The sequence below is a fragment of the Chiloscyllium plagiosum genome, unplaced genomic scaffold, assembly GCF_037043375.1.
Source record: "Chiloscyllium plagiosum isolate Xiang-an unplaced genomic scaffold, Cpla_swu_hap1 HiC_scaffold_34, whole genome shotgun sequence".
Lineage (NCBI taxonomy): Eukaryota > Metazoa > Chordata > Chondrichthyes > Orectolobiformes > Hemiscylliidae > Chiloscyllium > Chiloscyllium plagiosum.
The window spans coordinates 4229316-4248460 of NW_028270172.1; the positions used below are offsets into that span (position 1 = coordinate 4229316).

The window sequence follows — 19145 nt, forward strand, 5'->3', positions numbered from 1 at the left end:
TCATGAAGAATCTCACCTATTTTCTCTGACTCCACGCATAACTTTCTTCCTTTGTCCTTGAGTGGGCCAACCCTTTTTCTAGTTGCTCTCTTGCTCCTTATATACAAATAAAAAGCTTAGGGGATTTCCTTAACCCTGCTCGCTAAAGATATATCATGACCTCTTTTAGCCTCTTAATTCCTTGTTTCAGATTGGTCCTACTTTCCCAATATTCTTCCAAAGCTTCATCTGTCTTCAGTTGCCAAGACTTTACATATGCTTCCTTTTTCCTCTTAGCCAGTCTCACAATAACACCTGTCATCCACAGTTCCCTAGTCTTGCCATTTCTATCCCTCATTTTCACAGGGACATATCTGTCATGCACTCTAATCAACCTCTCTTTAAAAGCCTCCCACAGGAAGGATTTACCTTGAAAGAGCTGTTCCCAATCCACATTCCACAGCTCCTGTCGAATTTTGCTGTATTTGGCCTTCCCCCAGTTTAGTACTCTTCCTGAAGATTACTTCTGTGTGCTGATTGTATTAAAAACATCTTGGAACCTTTAATACTCCAAAGTAATTAAGACTGAATGGACAACTTCTGAAGTGTGGTCACTATTACTAGGCTAATAAAAGCCACAGCAAATATCCACCTAACTTACAGTACGGGGCAATTGAGGATGGCCAATCCACCTAAAGAATATCTTCATCAATGTCCAAAAAACTGCAAATCAAATAACTAACTAATTCCATAATTATTAATGGTGATTTGGGAGCAAGATTGACCATGATTGCATGAGAAATCCTCACTCCCAACGTTACCATGAGATTATTTATGCCTCACAAAAGTTGATTGGACCTTGGTTTATCATATTCCTGAAAGTCTGGTATTTCTAAATGAATCCACCTCATGGACATTGGCACCACACATTTCAAATAGTGTGGGCAAGTGTTGTCTCCTTATTTAAGGAAGAATATAAATGCACCAGAGAGGATGCAGAGGAAGATGTACACTTTAGGGTGGATTGGCCATGTTAAATTTCCTATAGTGTTCAGGGATGTGCAGGCTTGGTCCATTCATCATGGGAATTGCAGGCTTACGGGGATAGGGTGAGGAGGGTGTGTGGGTGGGATGCTCTTCAGAGGGTCAGTGTAGGCTCAATGAGTTGAATGGCCTGCTTCCACAGTGTAGGGATTCTATGATTCTATGAAGTGAACCACATTGATATCTGGAATAAGCAAAGTGCTAGAGGAGAAAGAATTTCACGGCTGGGCTTGTTTTTATTGCAGTCCAGAAGAGTGAGAGGTGATTTACTTAAAGGTTATAAAATCTTCAATGGTCTTGACAAGGTGGAAGTGGAAAGGACAATTGCTGTTGTGGTTGAGTCTGGAGCTAAGTGGCACTGTCTTAAAATTAATGGTCTTCCTTTCGGGACAGAAATGAGGGTTCCTTTTTGTCTTGGGGGTGTGGGGGGGCGGGGGAAATGATGACTATGTACCTTTGGAACTGCCTGCATCAGAAAACAATGGAGGTTGGGTTATCTAGTAATTTTAAAACAGAGATATAGATTCACATTGGAAAAGGGAATTAAGGCTTTTAATGTTGAATTTGGAACGTAAATAGATCAGTCGTGAACTCATTGAATACTAGAGTAGATTTAAAGGGCTGAATGGCCTACTGCTGTTCCTAATTTATGCATTCATATGTAATCTGTATATAATGATAAGCATGATTTTTTGAATATTGCATATAATAGATAATGTCACTTCTGTCCATTCTTAGTGTAATACTTCACTTCTTTATGAGCCACAACATGTGCCAGTATTTGAGTACATGAGAGATTTGTTTTAAAGAAAAAATAGAATGCAGAATTGAACATTTTCTAAACTTGTGTCAATTCCAATAAATTAGTTCACTCACATTCCGGTGAAAGATCAATGTATTCAACATTAACTCTAACCTCACTCTGTACGTGCTGCCTGATCTGCAGAATATATGCAGAATGTTTTGCTTCTTTTTAAGACTTCCAGCATCTGCAGTATTTTGTTTTTGGAATTTGTTAATTGTTCACTTTTCCAGTTTCCCTTTGAGGGCAATGACAAACAAAAACATGCACTTGCACAACTGAAGTCATGTTCACAACCAATTCTTACGTAGTTCGATTCTCCCACAAGATTTGCTCAAATATGTCCTAACCTGTCTTTACATTTTGCTGAAATTGAAGGGAATGACTTCTACTTAAATTGGAACTCCTTGCAGTTTAGAGCCATCCTCTTCAGTTGAAGTAGATCACATTCTTTCAGTAAGACAGAGGCTTAGCACTTTGAGATTAAGACTGTTGAGGGCATTCTGTGACTACACTACTGAAACCACAGCTGATCCCAAAGGCAAAACTCAGATCTTTTTTTAAATTCAGTAAAGTTCTCACAGAGCTGCTTACAAAGTTGTTTAAACACCTAGCTCACCATGGTCACAAGTTCAACATTTAGAAAATAGATAGAGCCCTGAAACCATCTCACGACAGACAATTAATAATAATTTACTCTGTCACTCCAAAATATCATTCATGACTCAGATGGTAGTTCAACATGTCTGCCGATTTCTCAATCTGTGTACTGTAGAAATGAGAAACACGTTGTTTTCTCTTCCCTGACATTTTCCGACACTACTGCAGTAACTATACTTCAAACATATTTAATGGCAAATCTTTCACAATTTGTTGGAATGTTTTTGGCGTACCTGACAGGACTGTTGCTAACATCAGAATCCTGTGCTGTCACTGCACCGATGATACTGCCCACATTGGTATCTTCATAAACATCCATTATGTAAAAGGGTCTACTGAAGATGGGAGGCTCATCTACATCCAAGACTGTAATCTTCACTGTCGCTGTGTCTTTGAAAGGGCCCATTGATTGGAAATGTTCATCTGGATGGGGGTCTACTGCATCTACTTTGAAGACGTAGGATTTTTTATTTTCGTAATCCAATGGCTTTGGAAAAAAAGAGACAAAGTCATTTTAACCAGAGAACAGGTATTAAATGTTCCAGAACTAAAACTGTCTTAGAGAGGCAATCAATAATGACAGTCAGATCAAAGGAAAAGACATTGCAATGTTTTTGAATATTCTAGAGTAATTTAAAGGCCATTTAAAGTTTTATTTTTCTAACTTCTATAAAATACTGAATTAAACTATATTATAAGAAATAGGAATGGGAAAAAAAAGCTCCTCAAACCACTTGAATTATCAATATTGTATTATAAACTTTCAGTCAAGGTTTATGTCTTAAAACTGGAGACAAAAGTCTAAAAGACATGGTGATGAAAGAGTCACCAACTTATTTTGGTGATTGAAACCATTCCCAGTCTTAAAATGGAATAAAAGGAAAATTCCGGATTGATGTGAATCAAAGCCATTTCTGGAAACCAGGATTGTGGGCATCAAACACAATTAAATGACTATGTGAAACTCTTGAGGTGTTAAACAACAACAGCACAATATGTGTAATCAACATAACCACCAGTTATTTAGGAAATGACTCTCAACTTGTAGAAGACACAAGATGAGATTACCATTTCTCTGTCTGTTTTTAAAATCAGCTGGAAGCTACTTGGAGGCAAAATTCCACCAGACAGCCTCTGACCTAATCGCAAGACACATAACCAAGATAATTAACAGCAATACCTTGGAGACTTTGACAAAGACAAGGACCAACCTCTGAGAACTTTAACAATCAAGAATCCCATAGTTTGAATCATCAAATCCCTATAGTGTGGAAACAGGCCATTAGGACCAACAAGTCCACACTGACCCTCCAAAGAGAACTCAATCCAGACCCATTCTCCTAGCCTATTACTCTGAATTTACCCCTGACTAATGCACCTAATGTACACATCTCTGAACATTATGGACAATTTAGCATGGCCAGTTCACCTGACCTGTAATGTGGGAGAAAACCCACACAGGCACAAGAGAATGTGCAAACTCTACACAGACAGTCACCCCAGGCTGGAACTGAACCCAGGTCCTTAGCACTGTGAGATAGCTAACCACTTAGCACAGTGCTGCCTGTAAGGTTGCGAATCCATAAAACCATAAGATATAGGAGCAGAATTAGATTATTCGACCCATCGAGTCTGCTCCACCATAAAATCAAGGCTGATATGTTTCTCAACCTCATTGTCTTGCCTTTTCCCCATAACCCTTGATATTTTTATTTATCAAAAATTGAACTATCTCTGCTTAAATATACTGAATGCCTCGCCACAGCCGTCTGCAGCAATGAGTTCCACAGACTCACCACCCTCTGGCTGAAGAAATTCCTCCTCATCTCATCCTTCCCTTGATAAGTCTCTTCTTTCAACTTTAAATCCATGTAAAATCCTGATTTGCTTCATGGGAGATACAGATAATAAACCATAGAGTATGTTAACCATAATTTTTCACCATTTCTGAAAGGAATTTTCATCAAAAAAGGAACCATTATTGTGGTATACAGTATAACTCAGGCAACATGAGTGTTGCCAATTTGCTTCATCATTGCTTAACAATGTGTCAAACAGAATTACAATCCTGACCTTTTTCAGACTTATAATTCCTTCTTGTGTGGTCTTGTTAGAGATAATCCCAAACACATTTAGTCCATCTCCAGGCACGATGCTGTAGTCGATGTCTGCATTCTTCCCAATATCAGCATCATTGGCCTTTATTCTACCAATTTCAGAAGTAACTGTGGTTGACTCAGGAACTTTCAGATGAAAGACGTCTGAAAAAAGGATTTAAACCCACATAAAATTTAATCAACATCCGTTCAAAAAATAAGGAGTGCACTTTATCATTTGGCAGCACTGAATTTGAGTTGCGATGAAAAGTTATACATTTTGTCAAAGATTTTCAGCTTGCATTGACCGAGACCGTTCACAAGAACTTCCAAAGAAAAGGGAAAACAACACTTACCCCATATGATAGATGAACGCTGATTAATTGGCAAGTGCAAACAGATTGGTAGAAACATTTTCATGGAGACTGCGCTACTTAGTGATGATGTGGAGGTGCTGAGGTTGGGTGGGCAAAATTAAAAATCACACAACTCCAGGTTATAGTCCAACAGGTTTATTTGGAAGCTCTAGCTTTCAGGTCCTGATGAAGGAGCAGCACTCCGCATGTTAGTACTTCTAAATAAACCTGTTGGACTATAACCTGGTGTCGTGTAACCTAGTTAATGATGATTGATAGTTAACTGCAATGCCTCATTTAAATTTTAAATAAGCCAATTGGCTCTGATTAGACAAGAGATGAGAAATGAACTACAGAATGGTTCTGTACTACAGAATCTTGTGGAGTTGAAACAGGTTCAATGTGTCCATCTGTTCATTCTGTCTGCAAATACATGCAGTTTCTGCACAAGGAAGTGCACCACATCAAAAGCTTAAAAGATGATACTAATTTGATTGTCAGTGTAGCTCTTTATATCCTTGGCATATACAGCATGCTTAGTCCAATTCCATCAGAATGCATTTGCCAACTAATCAGCACTAATGTGGTCATTTCAGAGACATGAGTAGAACAGGGACAGGAATGGTTGTTGCAGGTTCCGGGATTTAAATGTTGTGGTAAGAACAGAGATAATGGTAAAAGAAGGAGTGGTGTGGCACTGTTAGTCAAGGACAGTATTACAGTTGCAGAAAGGACAACTGAGGACTCATCTACTGAGGTAGAATGGTCTGAGATTAGAAACATGAAAGGGGAGGTTACTCTGCTGGGAGTTTTCTACAGGCATCCAAATAGTTCCAGAGATGTAGAGGATAGAATAGCAAAGATGATCCTCAATAGAAGCGACAGTGACAGGGTAATTTTTATGGGGGGCTTTGCCTTTCCAAATATTAACTGGGAATACGTTAGTTTAAGTATATTAGATGGGTTCATTTTTGTCCAATGTGTGCAGGAGAGTTTTCTGACACAGTACGTAGACAGGCCAACAAGGGTGAGGCCACATTAGATTTGGTACTGGTTAATGAATCCGACCAGGTGTTAGATTTGGAGGTAGGTGAGCACTTTGGTGATAGTGACCACAATTGGGTTATGTTTACTTTTGTGATGGAAAGGAATAGGTATATACTGCAGGGCAAGAGTTATGGCTGGGGAAAGGCAATTACAGTGTGATTAGGCAAGATTTAGGATGCATAGGATGGGGAATGAAACTGGAGGGGATGGGCACAATTGAAATGTGGAGCTTATTCAAGGAACAGCTACTGTGTGTCCTTGATAAGTATGTACCTGTCAGGCAGGGAGGAAGTTGTCAAGCACAGAAGCCTTGATTTACTAAGGAAGTTGAATCTCTTGTCAAGAGGATGAGACGTGAAGGCTCAGTTAGGGTGCTTGAGAGTTACACATCAGCTAGGAAAGACTGAAAGAGAGAGCTAAGAAAAGCCAGGAGGGGACACGAGAAGTCATTGGCAGATAGGATAAAGACAAACCCTAAAGCTTTCTATAGGTATATCAGGAACAAAAGAATGACTAGTTTAAGTTTAGGGCCAATCAAGGATAGTAGTGGGAATGTGTGCGTGGGGTCTGAGGAGACAGGGGAAGCGGTAAATGAATACTTTTAGTCAGGATTCACACTTGAAAAAGACAATGTTGTCAAGGAGAATACTGAGATACAGGCTACTAGTCTAGATGGAATTGAAGTGCATGAGGAGGAGGTGTCAGCAATTCTGGAAATTGTGGAAATAGTTAAGTCCCCTGGGCCGGACTGGATTTCTCCTAGGATTCTCTGGGAAGCCAAGGAAGAGACTGCAGAGCCTTTGTTTTGATCTTTATGTTGTCATTGTCTACAGGAATAGTACTAGAAGACTGGAGGATAGCAAATGTTTTCCCTTGTTCAAGAAGGGGAGTAGAGACAACCCTGGAAACTGTAGACCCGTGAGCCTTACTTCGGATATGGGCAACATGTTAGAAAAGATTATAAGACATAGGATATATAATCATTTAGAAAGGAATAAGTTGATTAGGGATAGTCAACACAGTTTTGTGAAGTGTCGATCATGCCTCACAAACCTTTTTGTGTTCTTTGAGAAGTTCACCAAACATGTGGATGAGGATAAAGTTGTTGATGTGATGTATATGGATTTCAGTAAGGCATTTGATAAGGTTCCCTATTGTAGGCTGTTGCACAAAATACAGAGGCATGGGATTAAGTGTGATTTAGCGGTTTGGATCATAAACTGGCTAGCTGTAAGAAGACAGAGTGTGTTGGTTGATGGGAAATATTTATCCTGGAGTTCAGTTACAGAGGGACAGAGATAAGCTGCAGAACTGGGCTGAGAGGTGGCAAATGGAGTTTAATGTGGAAAAGTGTGAGATGATTCACTTTGGAAGGAGTAACAGGAATGCAGAGTACTGGGCTAATGGTAAGATTCTTGGTAGCTTAGGTGAGCAGAGAGATCTGTGTCCAGGTGCATAAGTCCTTGAAAGTTGCCACTCAGGTTGATCGGTTTGTTAAGAAGGCATACGGTGTGTTAGCATTTATTGGTAGAGGGATTGAGTTTTGGAGCCATGAGGTCACACTGCAGTTGTAAAAAACTCTGAAATGGCCACACTTGGAGTATTGCATACAGTTCTGGTCGCCGCATTTTCAGACAGATGTGGAAGATTTGGAAAGGGTACAGAGGAGATTTACTAGGATATTGCCTGGTATGGAGGCAAGGTCTTATAAGGAAAGGCTGAAGGACGTGAGGCTGTTTTTGAGAAGAAGGTTGAGAGGTGACTTAATTGAGACATTAGATGATCAGAGAGTTATTTTGGGTAGACAGTGAGAGCCTTTATCCTCGGATTGTGATAGTTACCATGAGGGGACATAGCTTTAATTTGAGAGGTGTTAGATATAGGACAGATGTCAGAGGTGGTTTCTTTACTGAAAGTAGTAGGGGCATGGAATTCACTACCTGCAATAGTAGTAGACTCGCCAACATTAAGGGCATATAAATGGTCATTGGATAGACATATGGATGATAATGGAATAGTGTCAGTTAGATGGACTTTCGATTGGTTTCACAGGTCGGCGCAACATCGAGGGCTGAAGGGCCTGTGCTGCGCTGTAATGTTCTATGTTCTAAGAAATTTGAGAGGTGACTTAATTCAGATATATAAGATAATCAGAGCGTTAGATAGGTTGGACAGTGAGAGTCTTTTTCCTCAGATGGCGATGGCTAGCACGAGGGGAACATAGCTTTAAATTGAGGGGTGATAGATATAGGACCGATGTCAGAGGTAGTTTCTTCACTCAGCGAGTAGTAGGGGCGTGGAATGCAACAGTAGTAGCCTCGCCAACTTTAAGGGCATTTAAATGGCCATTGGATTGGTGTATGGACGACAATGGAATTGTGTAGGTTAGATGGGCTTCAGATTGGTTTCACAGGTCAGTGTAACATCGAGGACCGAAGGGCCTGTACTGTGCTGTAATGTTCTATGTTCCATGTTCTATGTTCACGCTCCTCCCAAACAGTATAAATGTTGTTTTCACTTTAGTTTGGTAGTTCTTGTAAATTGGCCTGATGAATACATAACAAAAAAATTGGGACACACTGTCTTTTTTCAGCAACATTCAAGGCAAAAGTGTGGTTTCTTCCTTGCAAAATGCTGGAATGCCAAAGGCTGCAGAATGCAAGTACAATGGCAATCGAGATGCTGCATAAAGCTTGACCAACTGAGTAAGTCATGGCTGCTTTGTAAATAAGTTATCTTCTATTCTTAAAGCCTGAAACAAATGAAGCTTTTGATCATCTGTTGTGAAATTTAGTAGCTAAAACTTTTATCACCCATTAAACCAAAGATGTGCCTCTTCTGACTACTCTCCAGTAAAGAGATTTGAAAAGAAAATCAGGCTTTTTTCAATCATATTTTCATCTTCTGAGCTAAGCAACTTGGAGTCAAGCCACTTTTCACCTTATTATCCAGAAGGCATATAGCTTCACAAGGAGATCATTAATTTATTTGAATTGACTACAGCAAACAATTAATATTTCATAAAATAATTTCAATAATCTGTCAACATGTGTAATAATCCTTATTCATTCCACGTAACAAATTATTGGAATAATGTAGTTCTGAACAAAAACATCTTGATTCTAATTGTGGAAGCAGAATGCATTAAGGAGAAGACTGAGTTCACCAAGGGTAAGTTATGAGCTTTTCTCTTCAACAATGAATTAAGACGTACACACCATTTCTTCATTATTCTATCTTTCTGCACTAACCAAATCTTCTTTTCACATTTTCTGTTTGGTTCAATGTTTTCAGTTTGAATGATTTGGAATTTCAGTGAAGGATTTAGCAAGTCTATTTCCATAACAACATGAAAATAAAAAGTTATGTTTTGATAATGATCATCACAAAAAGAGAAAAGAATAAATTCTTAAAGCACCTTAGCAGAATAGAGAAAAAGCAATGGAGACCAACTTCTATTGAAACACAAGTCCAATTTATGATAGTATCAGGTCTCGCCCATACGCCACTTCTGTCAGAATTTGCTCACATACATTCTCTTCAATCCAGAAGTGCCTCAATTTTATAACTCTCTTCCTTTTTTTGAAATTTCCCTCCAAGGTCTTGGCCATTCCAATGTAAACCAACATTTGCCAGAATTACAGTCGTCAGAAATTCCTCTGCTCCAACTCTGGTTTCTTACGCATCTCTGATTATAATAAGATTACTTGATCAGTTGGGCACTCAACTAACTGTAGACAAAGCTCTTCCCTCAACCTCTCCACCTCTCTCCTCCTTTAAGACATACTTTAACACCAATCTCTCTGATCAGGCTTTGTGTCACTTACCTCAGTACCTCCTTTTGTACATTCTTAGTTGTTAATGCTCCTGTCCAGAAAGTTCCTGGAGATATTTTACAGTTTAAAGGCACTTCATAAATACATGTCATTGCTGTCGAGATAAGATGGTTGTGGAACCCTTTGACAAGAAAGATCCCAACTTGTCACTTTCACTCTGAGTGCTTTTAGAGGACATATGCAATATTGAGGATATACATAACCAATGCTAATTCAATTTCCACAGTGTAGTTGGGAAATTTGCAGAGCACCAAAACTACAATTGCAAAGTTCTTACCATGTATCCTTTTTTGCATAATCAAAAAGGCTCTGTGACCTTACACAGCACAATTTCTTTTTCAAACACTCCAATTCACACTGAGAAAAGCCGAAAACTTCTGCTGTGCCAAAGAGGCATTCAAACCTGCAGTTAATTTTTGCCATTCTCAATGCACACTGTAAAATGAGATAAACTACTTGGGGAATTTTCAAAACGATATCAGTTTTATCTTCAGAATCCTTGAGGCAGAATGGAAGTGTGAAGATGATTTTCCAATTGCAGACGATTGCAAATCTGGGTTTGAGGAGAATGGTTTTCTACCCGCCTTCCATTGCTGCTCTACATCAGATACACAGGACCTGATATCATAATCCATTAGACATTGTACAGACAGTGATCTGGCAGAGAAGTGTCTGGTCCATAAGATACCAAGAAGCATCTTTTTACAGCAGCTGCCAGGAGGGAAATCAGCTGAGGTGCAGTTGGAGTCACACACATCATTTGTTTTATTGTCAATTTGCTGTTATAATGTAGCATTAACATAAAACTAACTATGGGTATCAGTTCAGACACTACTTCATGGCATGAACCATGAATCAAGAGTAGTAACGTGCTGCTGCTGCAGCTCAGTTGGTAGCATGCTTGCTGCAACGTTGCAAGTTTCACTCCATGAACTGAGCATTAAATAAAATCATGGCTGCTCCTGATACAATCCTTGAAGATCAGCAGAAGATGTATGAATTGGGAATAGGCCATTCAGCCCTTCAAGTCTGCTCTGCCATTCAACAAGATCCAGGTTGATCTGTGCACTTTCCGAATTCCACGTCCCCGTCTATCACAGTAACATTAGATTCTCCAGTCATCCCCAGTGCCAAGTGTATATTGCTCAATCAAGATCACACACACACACACACACAACATTATGTGCACATTGGCTTCCATGCCTTCTACATTAAACTAATGCCTGAGCTTTAAAAGAGAAAGTAGCTGGTCATTGGATGCAAATTATACAATGGGGGCATTTAAGCGACTTTTAGATAAGCACATGAATATGCAAGGAAGGCAGGCTGAAGAGATTAGTTTAATTTAATGTCATGTTTGGCACAACATGGTGGGCCGAAGGTCCTGTTCTATGTTCTATGTGCTTTGGGATGGTCTGAAATCATGAAAGGTGCTATAAAAACACAACTGCTTTTTTCCCCATAATTTATACCATTGTGTCATAGAATCATACATCACAGAAACAGACCCTTCGCTCCAACCAGTCCATACTGAAAATCTTCACAAACTAACCAGTCCAACCTGCCTGCTCCTGGCCCATATCCCTCCAAACCTTTCCTATTCATATACTTATCCAAATGTCTTTTAAACATTGTTTGTACCCACATCCACCATTTCCTCTTAACCGTGTAGGAGCTGCTGTCTGAGGGGAAGTTTAGGTCTTGTTTCTTCAATCTTATGCCATAAACTGCACAGAACTCTTTTACAGGAAAGCCCCTGAATATAACACGTGACAGCATGAAGGAACCGAAGAGCATCAGGTTCAGTGTTATCAAACTGCATGATAAAGATCACTACGGCAGGAAATGACACAGACCTATCTCAACTCCAGCTGCCTGAATAATCTTTATAGCCCACAAATGACAGAAGTATGAACCAGGATGAGTGGAGCCTTTTACTACTTCAGGACTTTGCATGGTCACCAATCACATATAACCTTCACACAACTGGATTAACTACTGACAACTTTATTTTGAACTTGGAATAAATAATATAGCCAATCATGGAGTTACAGAGGAGTTAAATTCACTTTTGATGCCATCATGAATCAACCAATTAAGGAATAATAAATGTCAGATTTTGGCCTTGTCTGTGAAAGGGTTATGATTATGAATAGAGCATTTAAGGGAAATGGACAACAACTTGCAATTGTAAGTTAGTGCGTTTAACTAAAGCTCTTCATTAAACAGATGTAAGTCTTGACCTGTGATAGAGAAAGAGAGCTACAAGACATCTGCAATTCCTTGACATTCTGCACACTGTGCGATATTAAAAGTTATGCACAGCCAGCCACACTTGTGGCGATGTATAAGTTTTTCACTATACTCAGAATGTATGTAGCAATAAAGGCTAATTCAATTTAATTCACACTAATAACGAAGACCCTTCTCCACAAGGTTCCTCAATAGTTAATTGAAAAATTCAAGAGAACAGCACAGCACAATAAGCTACACTGCTATATGTTACCACAGCCTCGTGCTTTTCACAAATTTAATGCTTTGCCCACTTAATTACCCATGGGTTAGTTTTTTTAGACATTATCACAAGAGAAATATATTTATCCTGCCACTGCAATGCCCAGCTTTAATGTCCAAGTAGTTAAAACACAAAGCACTATTAGATGTTACTGATAGGGGGACAATTACCACGAGCAACTTCACATCCTGATTCCACTGAAATGAGACGACATTGAAGACTTGTCATTAACTCTCAACCTTCTTACATTCCTACTGTCGCTGAATGCAATATACTCCTAAATATTCAGAGCTCCTGTTTCCACCATCTCTTGTCATTCTCTGACCCTCATTTCACATTGTGGGTAAGTTCACCTTTCCAAATTAAATAAGATTTAAAACAAGAAAGACCATAACCAGTTCTTACGGGGAGAGTGGTAGAGAAGTAAAACATCTCCTTACTTCTTCCTCAAAGTCCTCAAACTCATGCAGTCAATTTTCTCAACTGCAATTGCTCACCAAGTGGTTTTATAGTTCCACATTAACAGCAGCTTTCCACTTGTCTTGTAATCATCAGTACGAGTTGCTGTACATGGGGCGACGCTATGCTATGTGACAAAATGGACTTCCTGTCACTGATCTGACACTGGAAATGGACTCTCCCAAACACTTTTGTTTTTAGAAAACATTTATAATCAAAGAAAAGCACTGAATATCAAGATCAACTGATAACCCATGTGTGTAAGCAAACATTTTCAGATCACTGGCCTAAGGATAATCTCTTTCACAAATCCCATGATCTTGTACAGATTGTTAATGTTTCTGTGTTGCGACTTGGGATCTTAATTACATTTGAAGTTGCCCAAGTGCACATAGTGGCTACAAAAGTATAATGTTAAAACTATTCAATATCACCTCAAATCAAAATGCTTAGCAAGAAATATGGAACAGGTTACGAAGAAACAAACAACCATTCATTCTGGGTAAATTTTCCAAAACCAAATATCTTGGCAAGGCAGGCACGTTCTAGGCATTACAGAGGCAGTGAGGAAAATAGTGGTGGAAACCACCCTCTATCCTGTATATGATGTGCAAATGCTGGTGTTGGACTGGGGTGGACAAAGTCAGCAGTCACACCACGCCAGCTTATACTCTTAACAGGTTTATTTGAAATCTCAAGCTTTCAGCGCACTACTCCTTTGTCAAATCCCGCAAATACTTATTCTAGTGTAATAATTCTTGCATAGAAATTCAAATACACAGCTAAATATAACTTGAAAAGCAAAACAAATAATTTTACCAACATAAAAATGTGACTCTGTGGTTAGTATTCCTGCCTCACAGCGCCAGCGACCCGCGTTCGATCCCAGTCTTGGGCTACTGTCTGTGTGGAGTTTGTACATTTTCCCCTTGTCTGCACTTCCTCCGGGTGCTCTGGTTTCCTTCCACAGTCCAAAGATGTGCAGGATGGGTGAATTGGCCGTACTAAATTGCCCATAGAGTCCAGGCATATGTAGGTTAGATGTATTAATTAGGGGAAATGCAGGGGAATGGATCTGGGTGGGATACTGTTTGGACGGTTGGTGTGAACTTGTTGGGCCAAATGGCCTGTTTCTTTACGGTAGGGAATCTAAGAGGTAGGGAGGCCGCTTGAAGAAAATAGTGTAAGAAGTTGATAGGTACCACATCGTGTATTGATATTGTGTACATAGCTGATCAGGCAAACATGTATCTTTGAGAGAGTTGATTCATAACATCAGTGTGACATTATTGCACATGATATTCCTGTGTAAAGGTATCAGATCCATCTTGAATAGCTGCTGTTGTATTTTGCAATCCATCAGGAAAGTCAATTCGTCAAGCTGCTTGAGCCCATTGTCTGTGATAGTGTTGCAATTTATTTTGTATTTATTTGTCATGTATTTAGTTGCTCTGTGAATAAATCTTCTGTTATTTGTTTTCAGTGAGAACCCAGTCTGAGCGTTCATAGCTTACCCGAGCTTAGAATAATAACTCAGGAAGACACATCAGATTTTTAAACAATTGAGCCTTATTTGGACTTGGTGTGTCTGTTCTTGTAGTAAGGAACAAGACTTGTTTTTAGCTCAGTCACTGCCACAACCCTCTGCCTTTATCTTGCAGCTGACAGTTGTTCATAGTTAAAGACTATTAAGCTCCACAATTTCTTCAAGCTGTGCTTTGGTTTCCTCCCGCAGTCCAAAGATGTGCAGGGTATTTGAATTTCTATGCAAGAATTACTACACTAGAACAAGTATTTGCAGGATTTGACAAAGGAGTAGTGCGCTGAAAGCTTGAGATTTCAAATAAACCTGTTAAAGTATAAGCTGGCGTGGTGTGACCGCTGACTTTGTCCACCCCAGTCCAACACCAGCATTTGTACATCATATATGGGATAGAGGGTATCAGTCCCAAAATATGCATCCTTATCTCAGCATCAACGATCTATCTTGATGGAAGGAAGATATGGAGCAAAGTTGAGCAGATTCTATCAAGCTTCCATTAATTCTGCTGATGGTTAGGTCACAAGGTGTAACAATGAAGAGGATGGGATGGAGGGGGGATGAAAATGGAAAGACCAGGAAGTACTAGCCGGCAAAGAAAAATCACTCCTGTAGCACAATGTAATGGACAAATCATCACTGTCTGACTGCACCTTGGAGCTGCTCTCTCATTAGAGAGATATGACTGGAGTGAGCTTAACCTGAGGGTCACCATTTCTCAGTGAGGGGAGAAGTTGAGAAGGAGAGTTCTTCATAGTAACCTCAGCCAGTGTGAGAATGGACCTCATTCTGTTGGCATCAGTCTGCACCACAAACCAGCCAGATGAACTAATCAACGCTCAATGCAATGTACAGCAGGAGATAGAAAACAAGATGAGGGCTGTTCTGGTGGTGTTCCTACTTCTGAGTCAGAAAGCCCAGATTCAAATCCCACCTGCTCCAGGTGTGTATCATAACATCTTTGAACAGGTTAATTAATAATGTCTAAAACAAGAGGCTGTGTCACTATTTGTTAGTCAGTGAATAGGGAAAGAAAGAGGTTTGTGAGAGCTATTAAAAGTGAGATGCAAACCCCCTCACTTAATGGAGTTAATGGAATAGAATCAATGTTCAGAGAAGGTGAAGTGAAACAATGAAGATTGACGATTATGCAATGTTGACAAAAATATTTTATGTTGGAGACATAATATTAAAATCTCTTCATAATTATCAATTCAATTTTAGGGAGCTATTCTTTTACGAGAACAGTAGGTTTACAACTTTAATCAGAAGCAATCAGTAACTAACTGCCAGAAGTGTGCCAATTCTCTCAATGTACCCAGAGGGTTTAATGTTCTTCTGCATATTCTATGTAAATCAGAGATGAGTCAGCGCCTATCACCATCTGCTTCCATTTTAAATCACAAACAAACTCTAAACAGCATTTATAGAATAGTATTGTAATTTATTGTCACTTGTATTCAGAAATATACAGTGAAAAGTATTTAAGTCGCCATACTCCAGCCATTTTAATTACAGAAGATACAAAGAAGCAATAATCAAGACCAAGTTCACCTTTCCTTGCCTAGGTTTCTGAAGGGGCTCCAGAATACGTCCCCGCAGCCACTGCTGAGGTTGCCATAGCAAGGCAGAACAGACCAGACCCACAACACCTCTGCCAGTGCCGCAGCCCCCTCGTCACTGTCACAAGGATTTCCGTGCCAGACCCACTATAATACTGCTACATCATCACCATAACCAGAAGGAACAGACCGGACCCAGCACCTGTAGCCTCTGCTCTAGCCATCATATTGCCACCATGGCCATAAGCAACAGTTCCGACACGCCAATCCATCACCATTGCGAGAGCCCCTCGCAACAGTCTTCATCCACCATAGCCACCAAAGGAAGAAAAGAAGAAGTTTGACATGAAAGATAAATGGAGAAATAAAAAGAAAAGAAAGGAAGATGCAGCCGGCCTAGTGAATGGGAGTAGATGGGGTCAGTTATCCTACCTGCCATTGTCACTGCCATTTAACAAATTACTCACAGATATGGACCTATGTTACAAAAACTACAAGATTGACATGGCGGAGGAGGGGGGCAGGGAGAGCATGAATTGTTAAAGGCCAGACCTTTATCCTTGGTGGGTAGGTCAGAAATAGTTCACTTTCATTCAAAAACAAAAGGTTCAATTATTTAAGTCTTCATTTATGTTGAGGTATGCTGCTCATCATGAGATTACAGTGGAACATGATACCACTTACACTCACTTACAGAGTTTGGTCATTGAATTTAAATTTTCCTCCAGCAGTCATGGTAAGAAATTAACCCATTTCCCAAAGCATTACCTTCTAAAGTACCAGCCCAAACACAATAACAACCATCTTCCTCTAAATCCAACACAGTAAAATGTCTAGTTACTTGTTCAGCCAGAGGTCAATGGAGGCCCTTAAGTGAGCAATTCATGCACACTTCCGCGACTTCCCTTTTTGACTGACATTAGCCAGCAGAAGGTCAGGAGCTCATCATATGGACTTCAATAAGGCTTTCGACAAGGTTCCCCATGGGAGACTGATTAGCAAGGTTAGATCTCATGGAATACAGGGAGAACTAGCCATTTGGATACAGAACTGGCTCGAAGGTAGAAGGCAGAGGGTGGTGGTGGGGGGTTGTTTTTCAGACTGGAGGCCTGTGACCAGTGGAGTGCCACAAGGATCGGTGCTGGCTCCACTTCTTTTCGTTATTTATACAAAGGATTTAGATGTGAGGTATAGTAAGTAAGTTTTCAGATGACAACAAAATTGGAGGTGTAATGGATAGTGAAGAAGGTTACCTCAGATTACAACGGGATTTAGACCAGATGGGCCAATGGGCTGAGAAGTGGCAGATGGAGTTTAATTCAGATAAATGCGAGGCGCTGCATTTTGGGAAAGCAAACCTTACCAGGACGTATATACTTAATGGTAAGATCCTGGAGAGTGTTGCTGAACAAAGAGACCTTGGAGTGCAGGTTCATAGTTCCTTGAAGGTAGAGTCACAGGTTGATAGGATAGCGAAGGTATTTGGTATGCTATTATTTATTGGAAGGATGTTGTGAAACTTGAAATGGTTCAGAAAAGATCTACAAGGATGTTGCCAGGATTGGAAGATTTGAGCTATTGGGAGAGGTTAAATAGGCTGGGGCTGTTTTTCCTGGGGCATCAGAAGCTGAGGGGTGACTTTGTAGAGATTTATAACATTATGAGGATAGGATAAATAGACAAAGTCTCTTCCCTGGGGTGAGGGAGTCCAGAACTAGAGGGCATGGGTTTAGGATAAGTGGGGAAAGATTTAAAAGGGACCTAAGGGGCAACATTTTCTTGCAGAGGGTGGTACGTGTCTGAAATGAGCTGCCAGAGGAAGTGGTGGAGGCTAGTACAATTGCAACATTTAAAAGGCATCTGGATGAGTATATGAATAGGAAAACTTTGGAGGGATATGGGCCGGGTGCTGGCAGGTGGGACTAGATTTGTTTGGGATATCTGGTCGGCATGGACGAGTTGGACTGAAGGATTTGTTTCCATGCTGTACATCTCTATGAATCTATGTCTCTATGAAGGGAGACCACATATCCAAATCTGTCAGGTTATTTGTGACATCCTGGGTTGGGTGAGGACTCAATTCAAAGGCACCCAATCTTTGTTTGTGAGTCCCCAGATTGGGGTTCACTCCAAGAGTCAATCCCTGCCCTTTTCTATGACGCTGTACAATGCCGCACCTGCCCGCACATCTCATACCTCATGATCTCACTCACTATCACTCACTTTTCTGCAGGGATCCAGGCCAAAGGCTCAAATGAATTACTGACTGTAGTCACTTTTTCCAGTGGCACTACCAGAGATGGATCCTGGCCTGGGTTGTGGCTTTGGGTCTGGAGGTGGAGGAAGGGCAGCAGCTAAATGCCCCTCGTGGAGTCTGGACCCCAGGTGGAAGGGATCTGCTGCCTATTGCAGGCTTAATTTCCTCAAGGTTGGAATATTTATAAGTTCATTAATTTATCTATCACATCTTTAATGATTGATTAAGCTCAGGGACAGTGATGGAGTAGATGCTTTATCGGATAGTGAGGAAGGTTTTCAGTTTGGCGAGCTGGGGTGCGATTTATATGTCTGGGCCAATTACCTGTTTCAATGTTTCACAGGTCAAATGATGGAAAGATTCAAACAATAACTCACCATCACAACTGCGGTCCACTTTGGAATGCCTGCTTCCAGTGGGATCAATGTCAAAGATTACCCATCAAACTATGGAAACTGTCTAGCCCTCCAGAGTGTGGTATCAGGGTTCGCTAACTCATAGGGCTGCATATGTTGAGTCATTGAGAATGTTCAAGGTTGATATCAAAATGTTGCTGGGGAATTCAAGGGATAGGGGAATTGGGAGGAAAGGTCATAGGAAGATTAACCTTGCTCATTTTGAATGATGGAGCAGGTTCATAGACTTGAATGATCTCTTCCTGTTCTTATCTCTGATGTCTTTTTGAGACAAATGATGGTGTAATGATAATGCCACTCAAGTTAATAATCCATTGTGTTCGTAGGACATGGGCTGAAAACCTATCAAAGCTAAATGTCGTACTTGAATACAAGTCACTAACATCTCTGAAATTGAAAACTGATCTCAGCAATGATGGCCATATGTTATCTTTATGTAAACACCACCTGGTCTGGCCCTTTCTTGCATTGACCCCAAGCAATGCAACTGTCTTTTGACTGACCTCAGTTCTAGGTCAATCAGGAAAGAGTAACAAATGTTGGCTCCCACATCTCCTGCAGGCCTAATGAAAAATA

General features: G+C 40.2%; 1 protein-coding gene across 5 annotated transcripts in view; it reads right to left on the reverse strand.

Annotated features, from left to right (window-relative positions):
- The window catches only part of LOC122564562 (cadherin-12-like), a 623768-nt gene that overhangs the window by 121379 nt on the left and 483244 nt on the right, over nucleotides 1-19145 (reverse strand). For all 5 annotated transcript variants that reach the window (XM_043719639.2, XM_043719638.2, XM_087978475.1 and 2 more), the window contains exons 6-7: nucleotides 4559-4746; nucleotides 2719-2972 (exon numbers count right to left, since the gene is read on the reverse strand). In XM_043719639.2, coding sequence (XP_043575574.2) covers nucleotides 2719-2972; nucleotides 4559-4746 — 442 coding nt within the window. The remainder of the gene's footprint in view (nucleotides 1-2718; nucleotides 2973-4558; nucleotides 4747-19145) is intronic.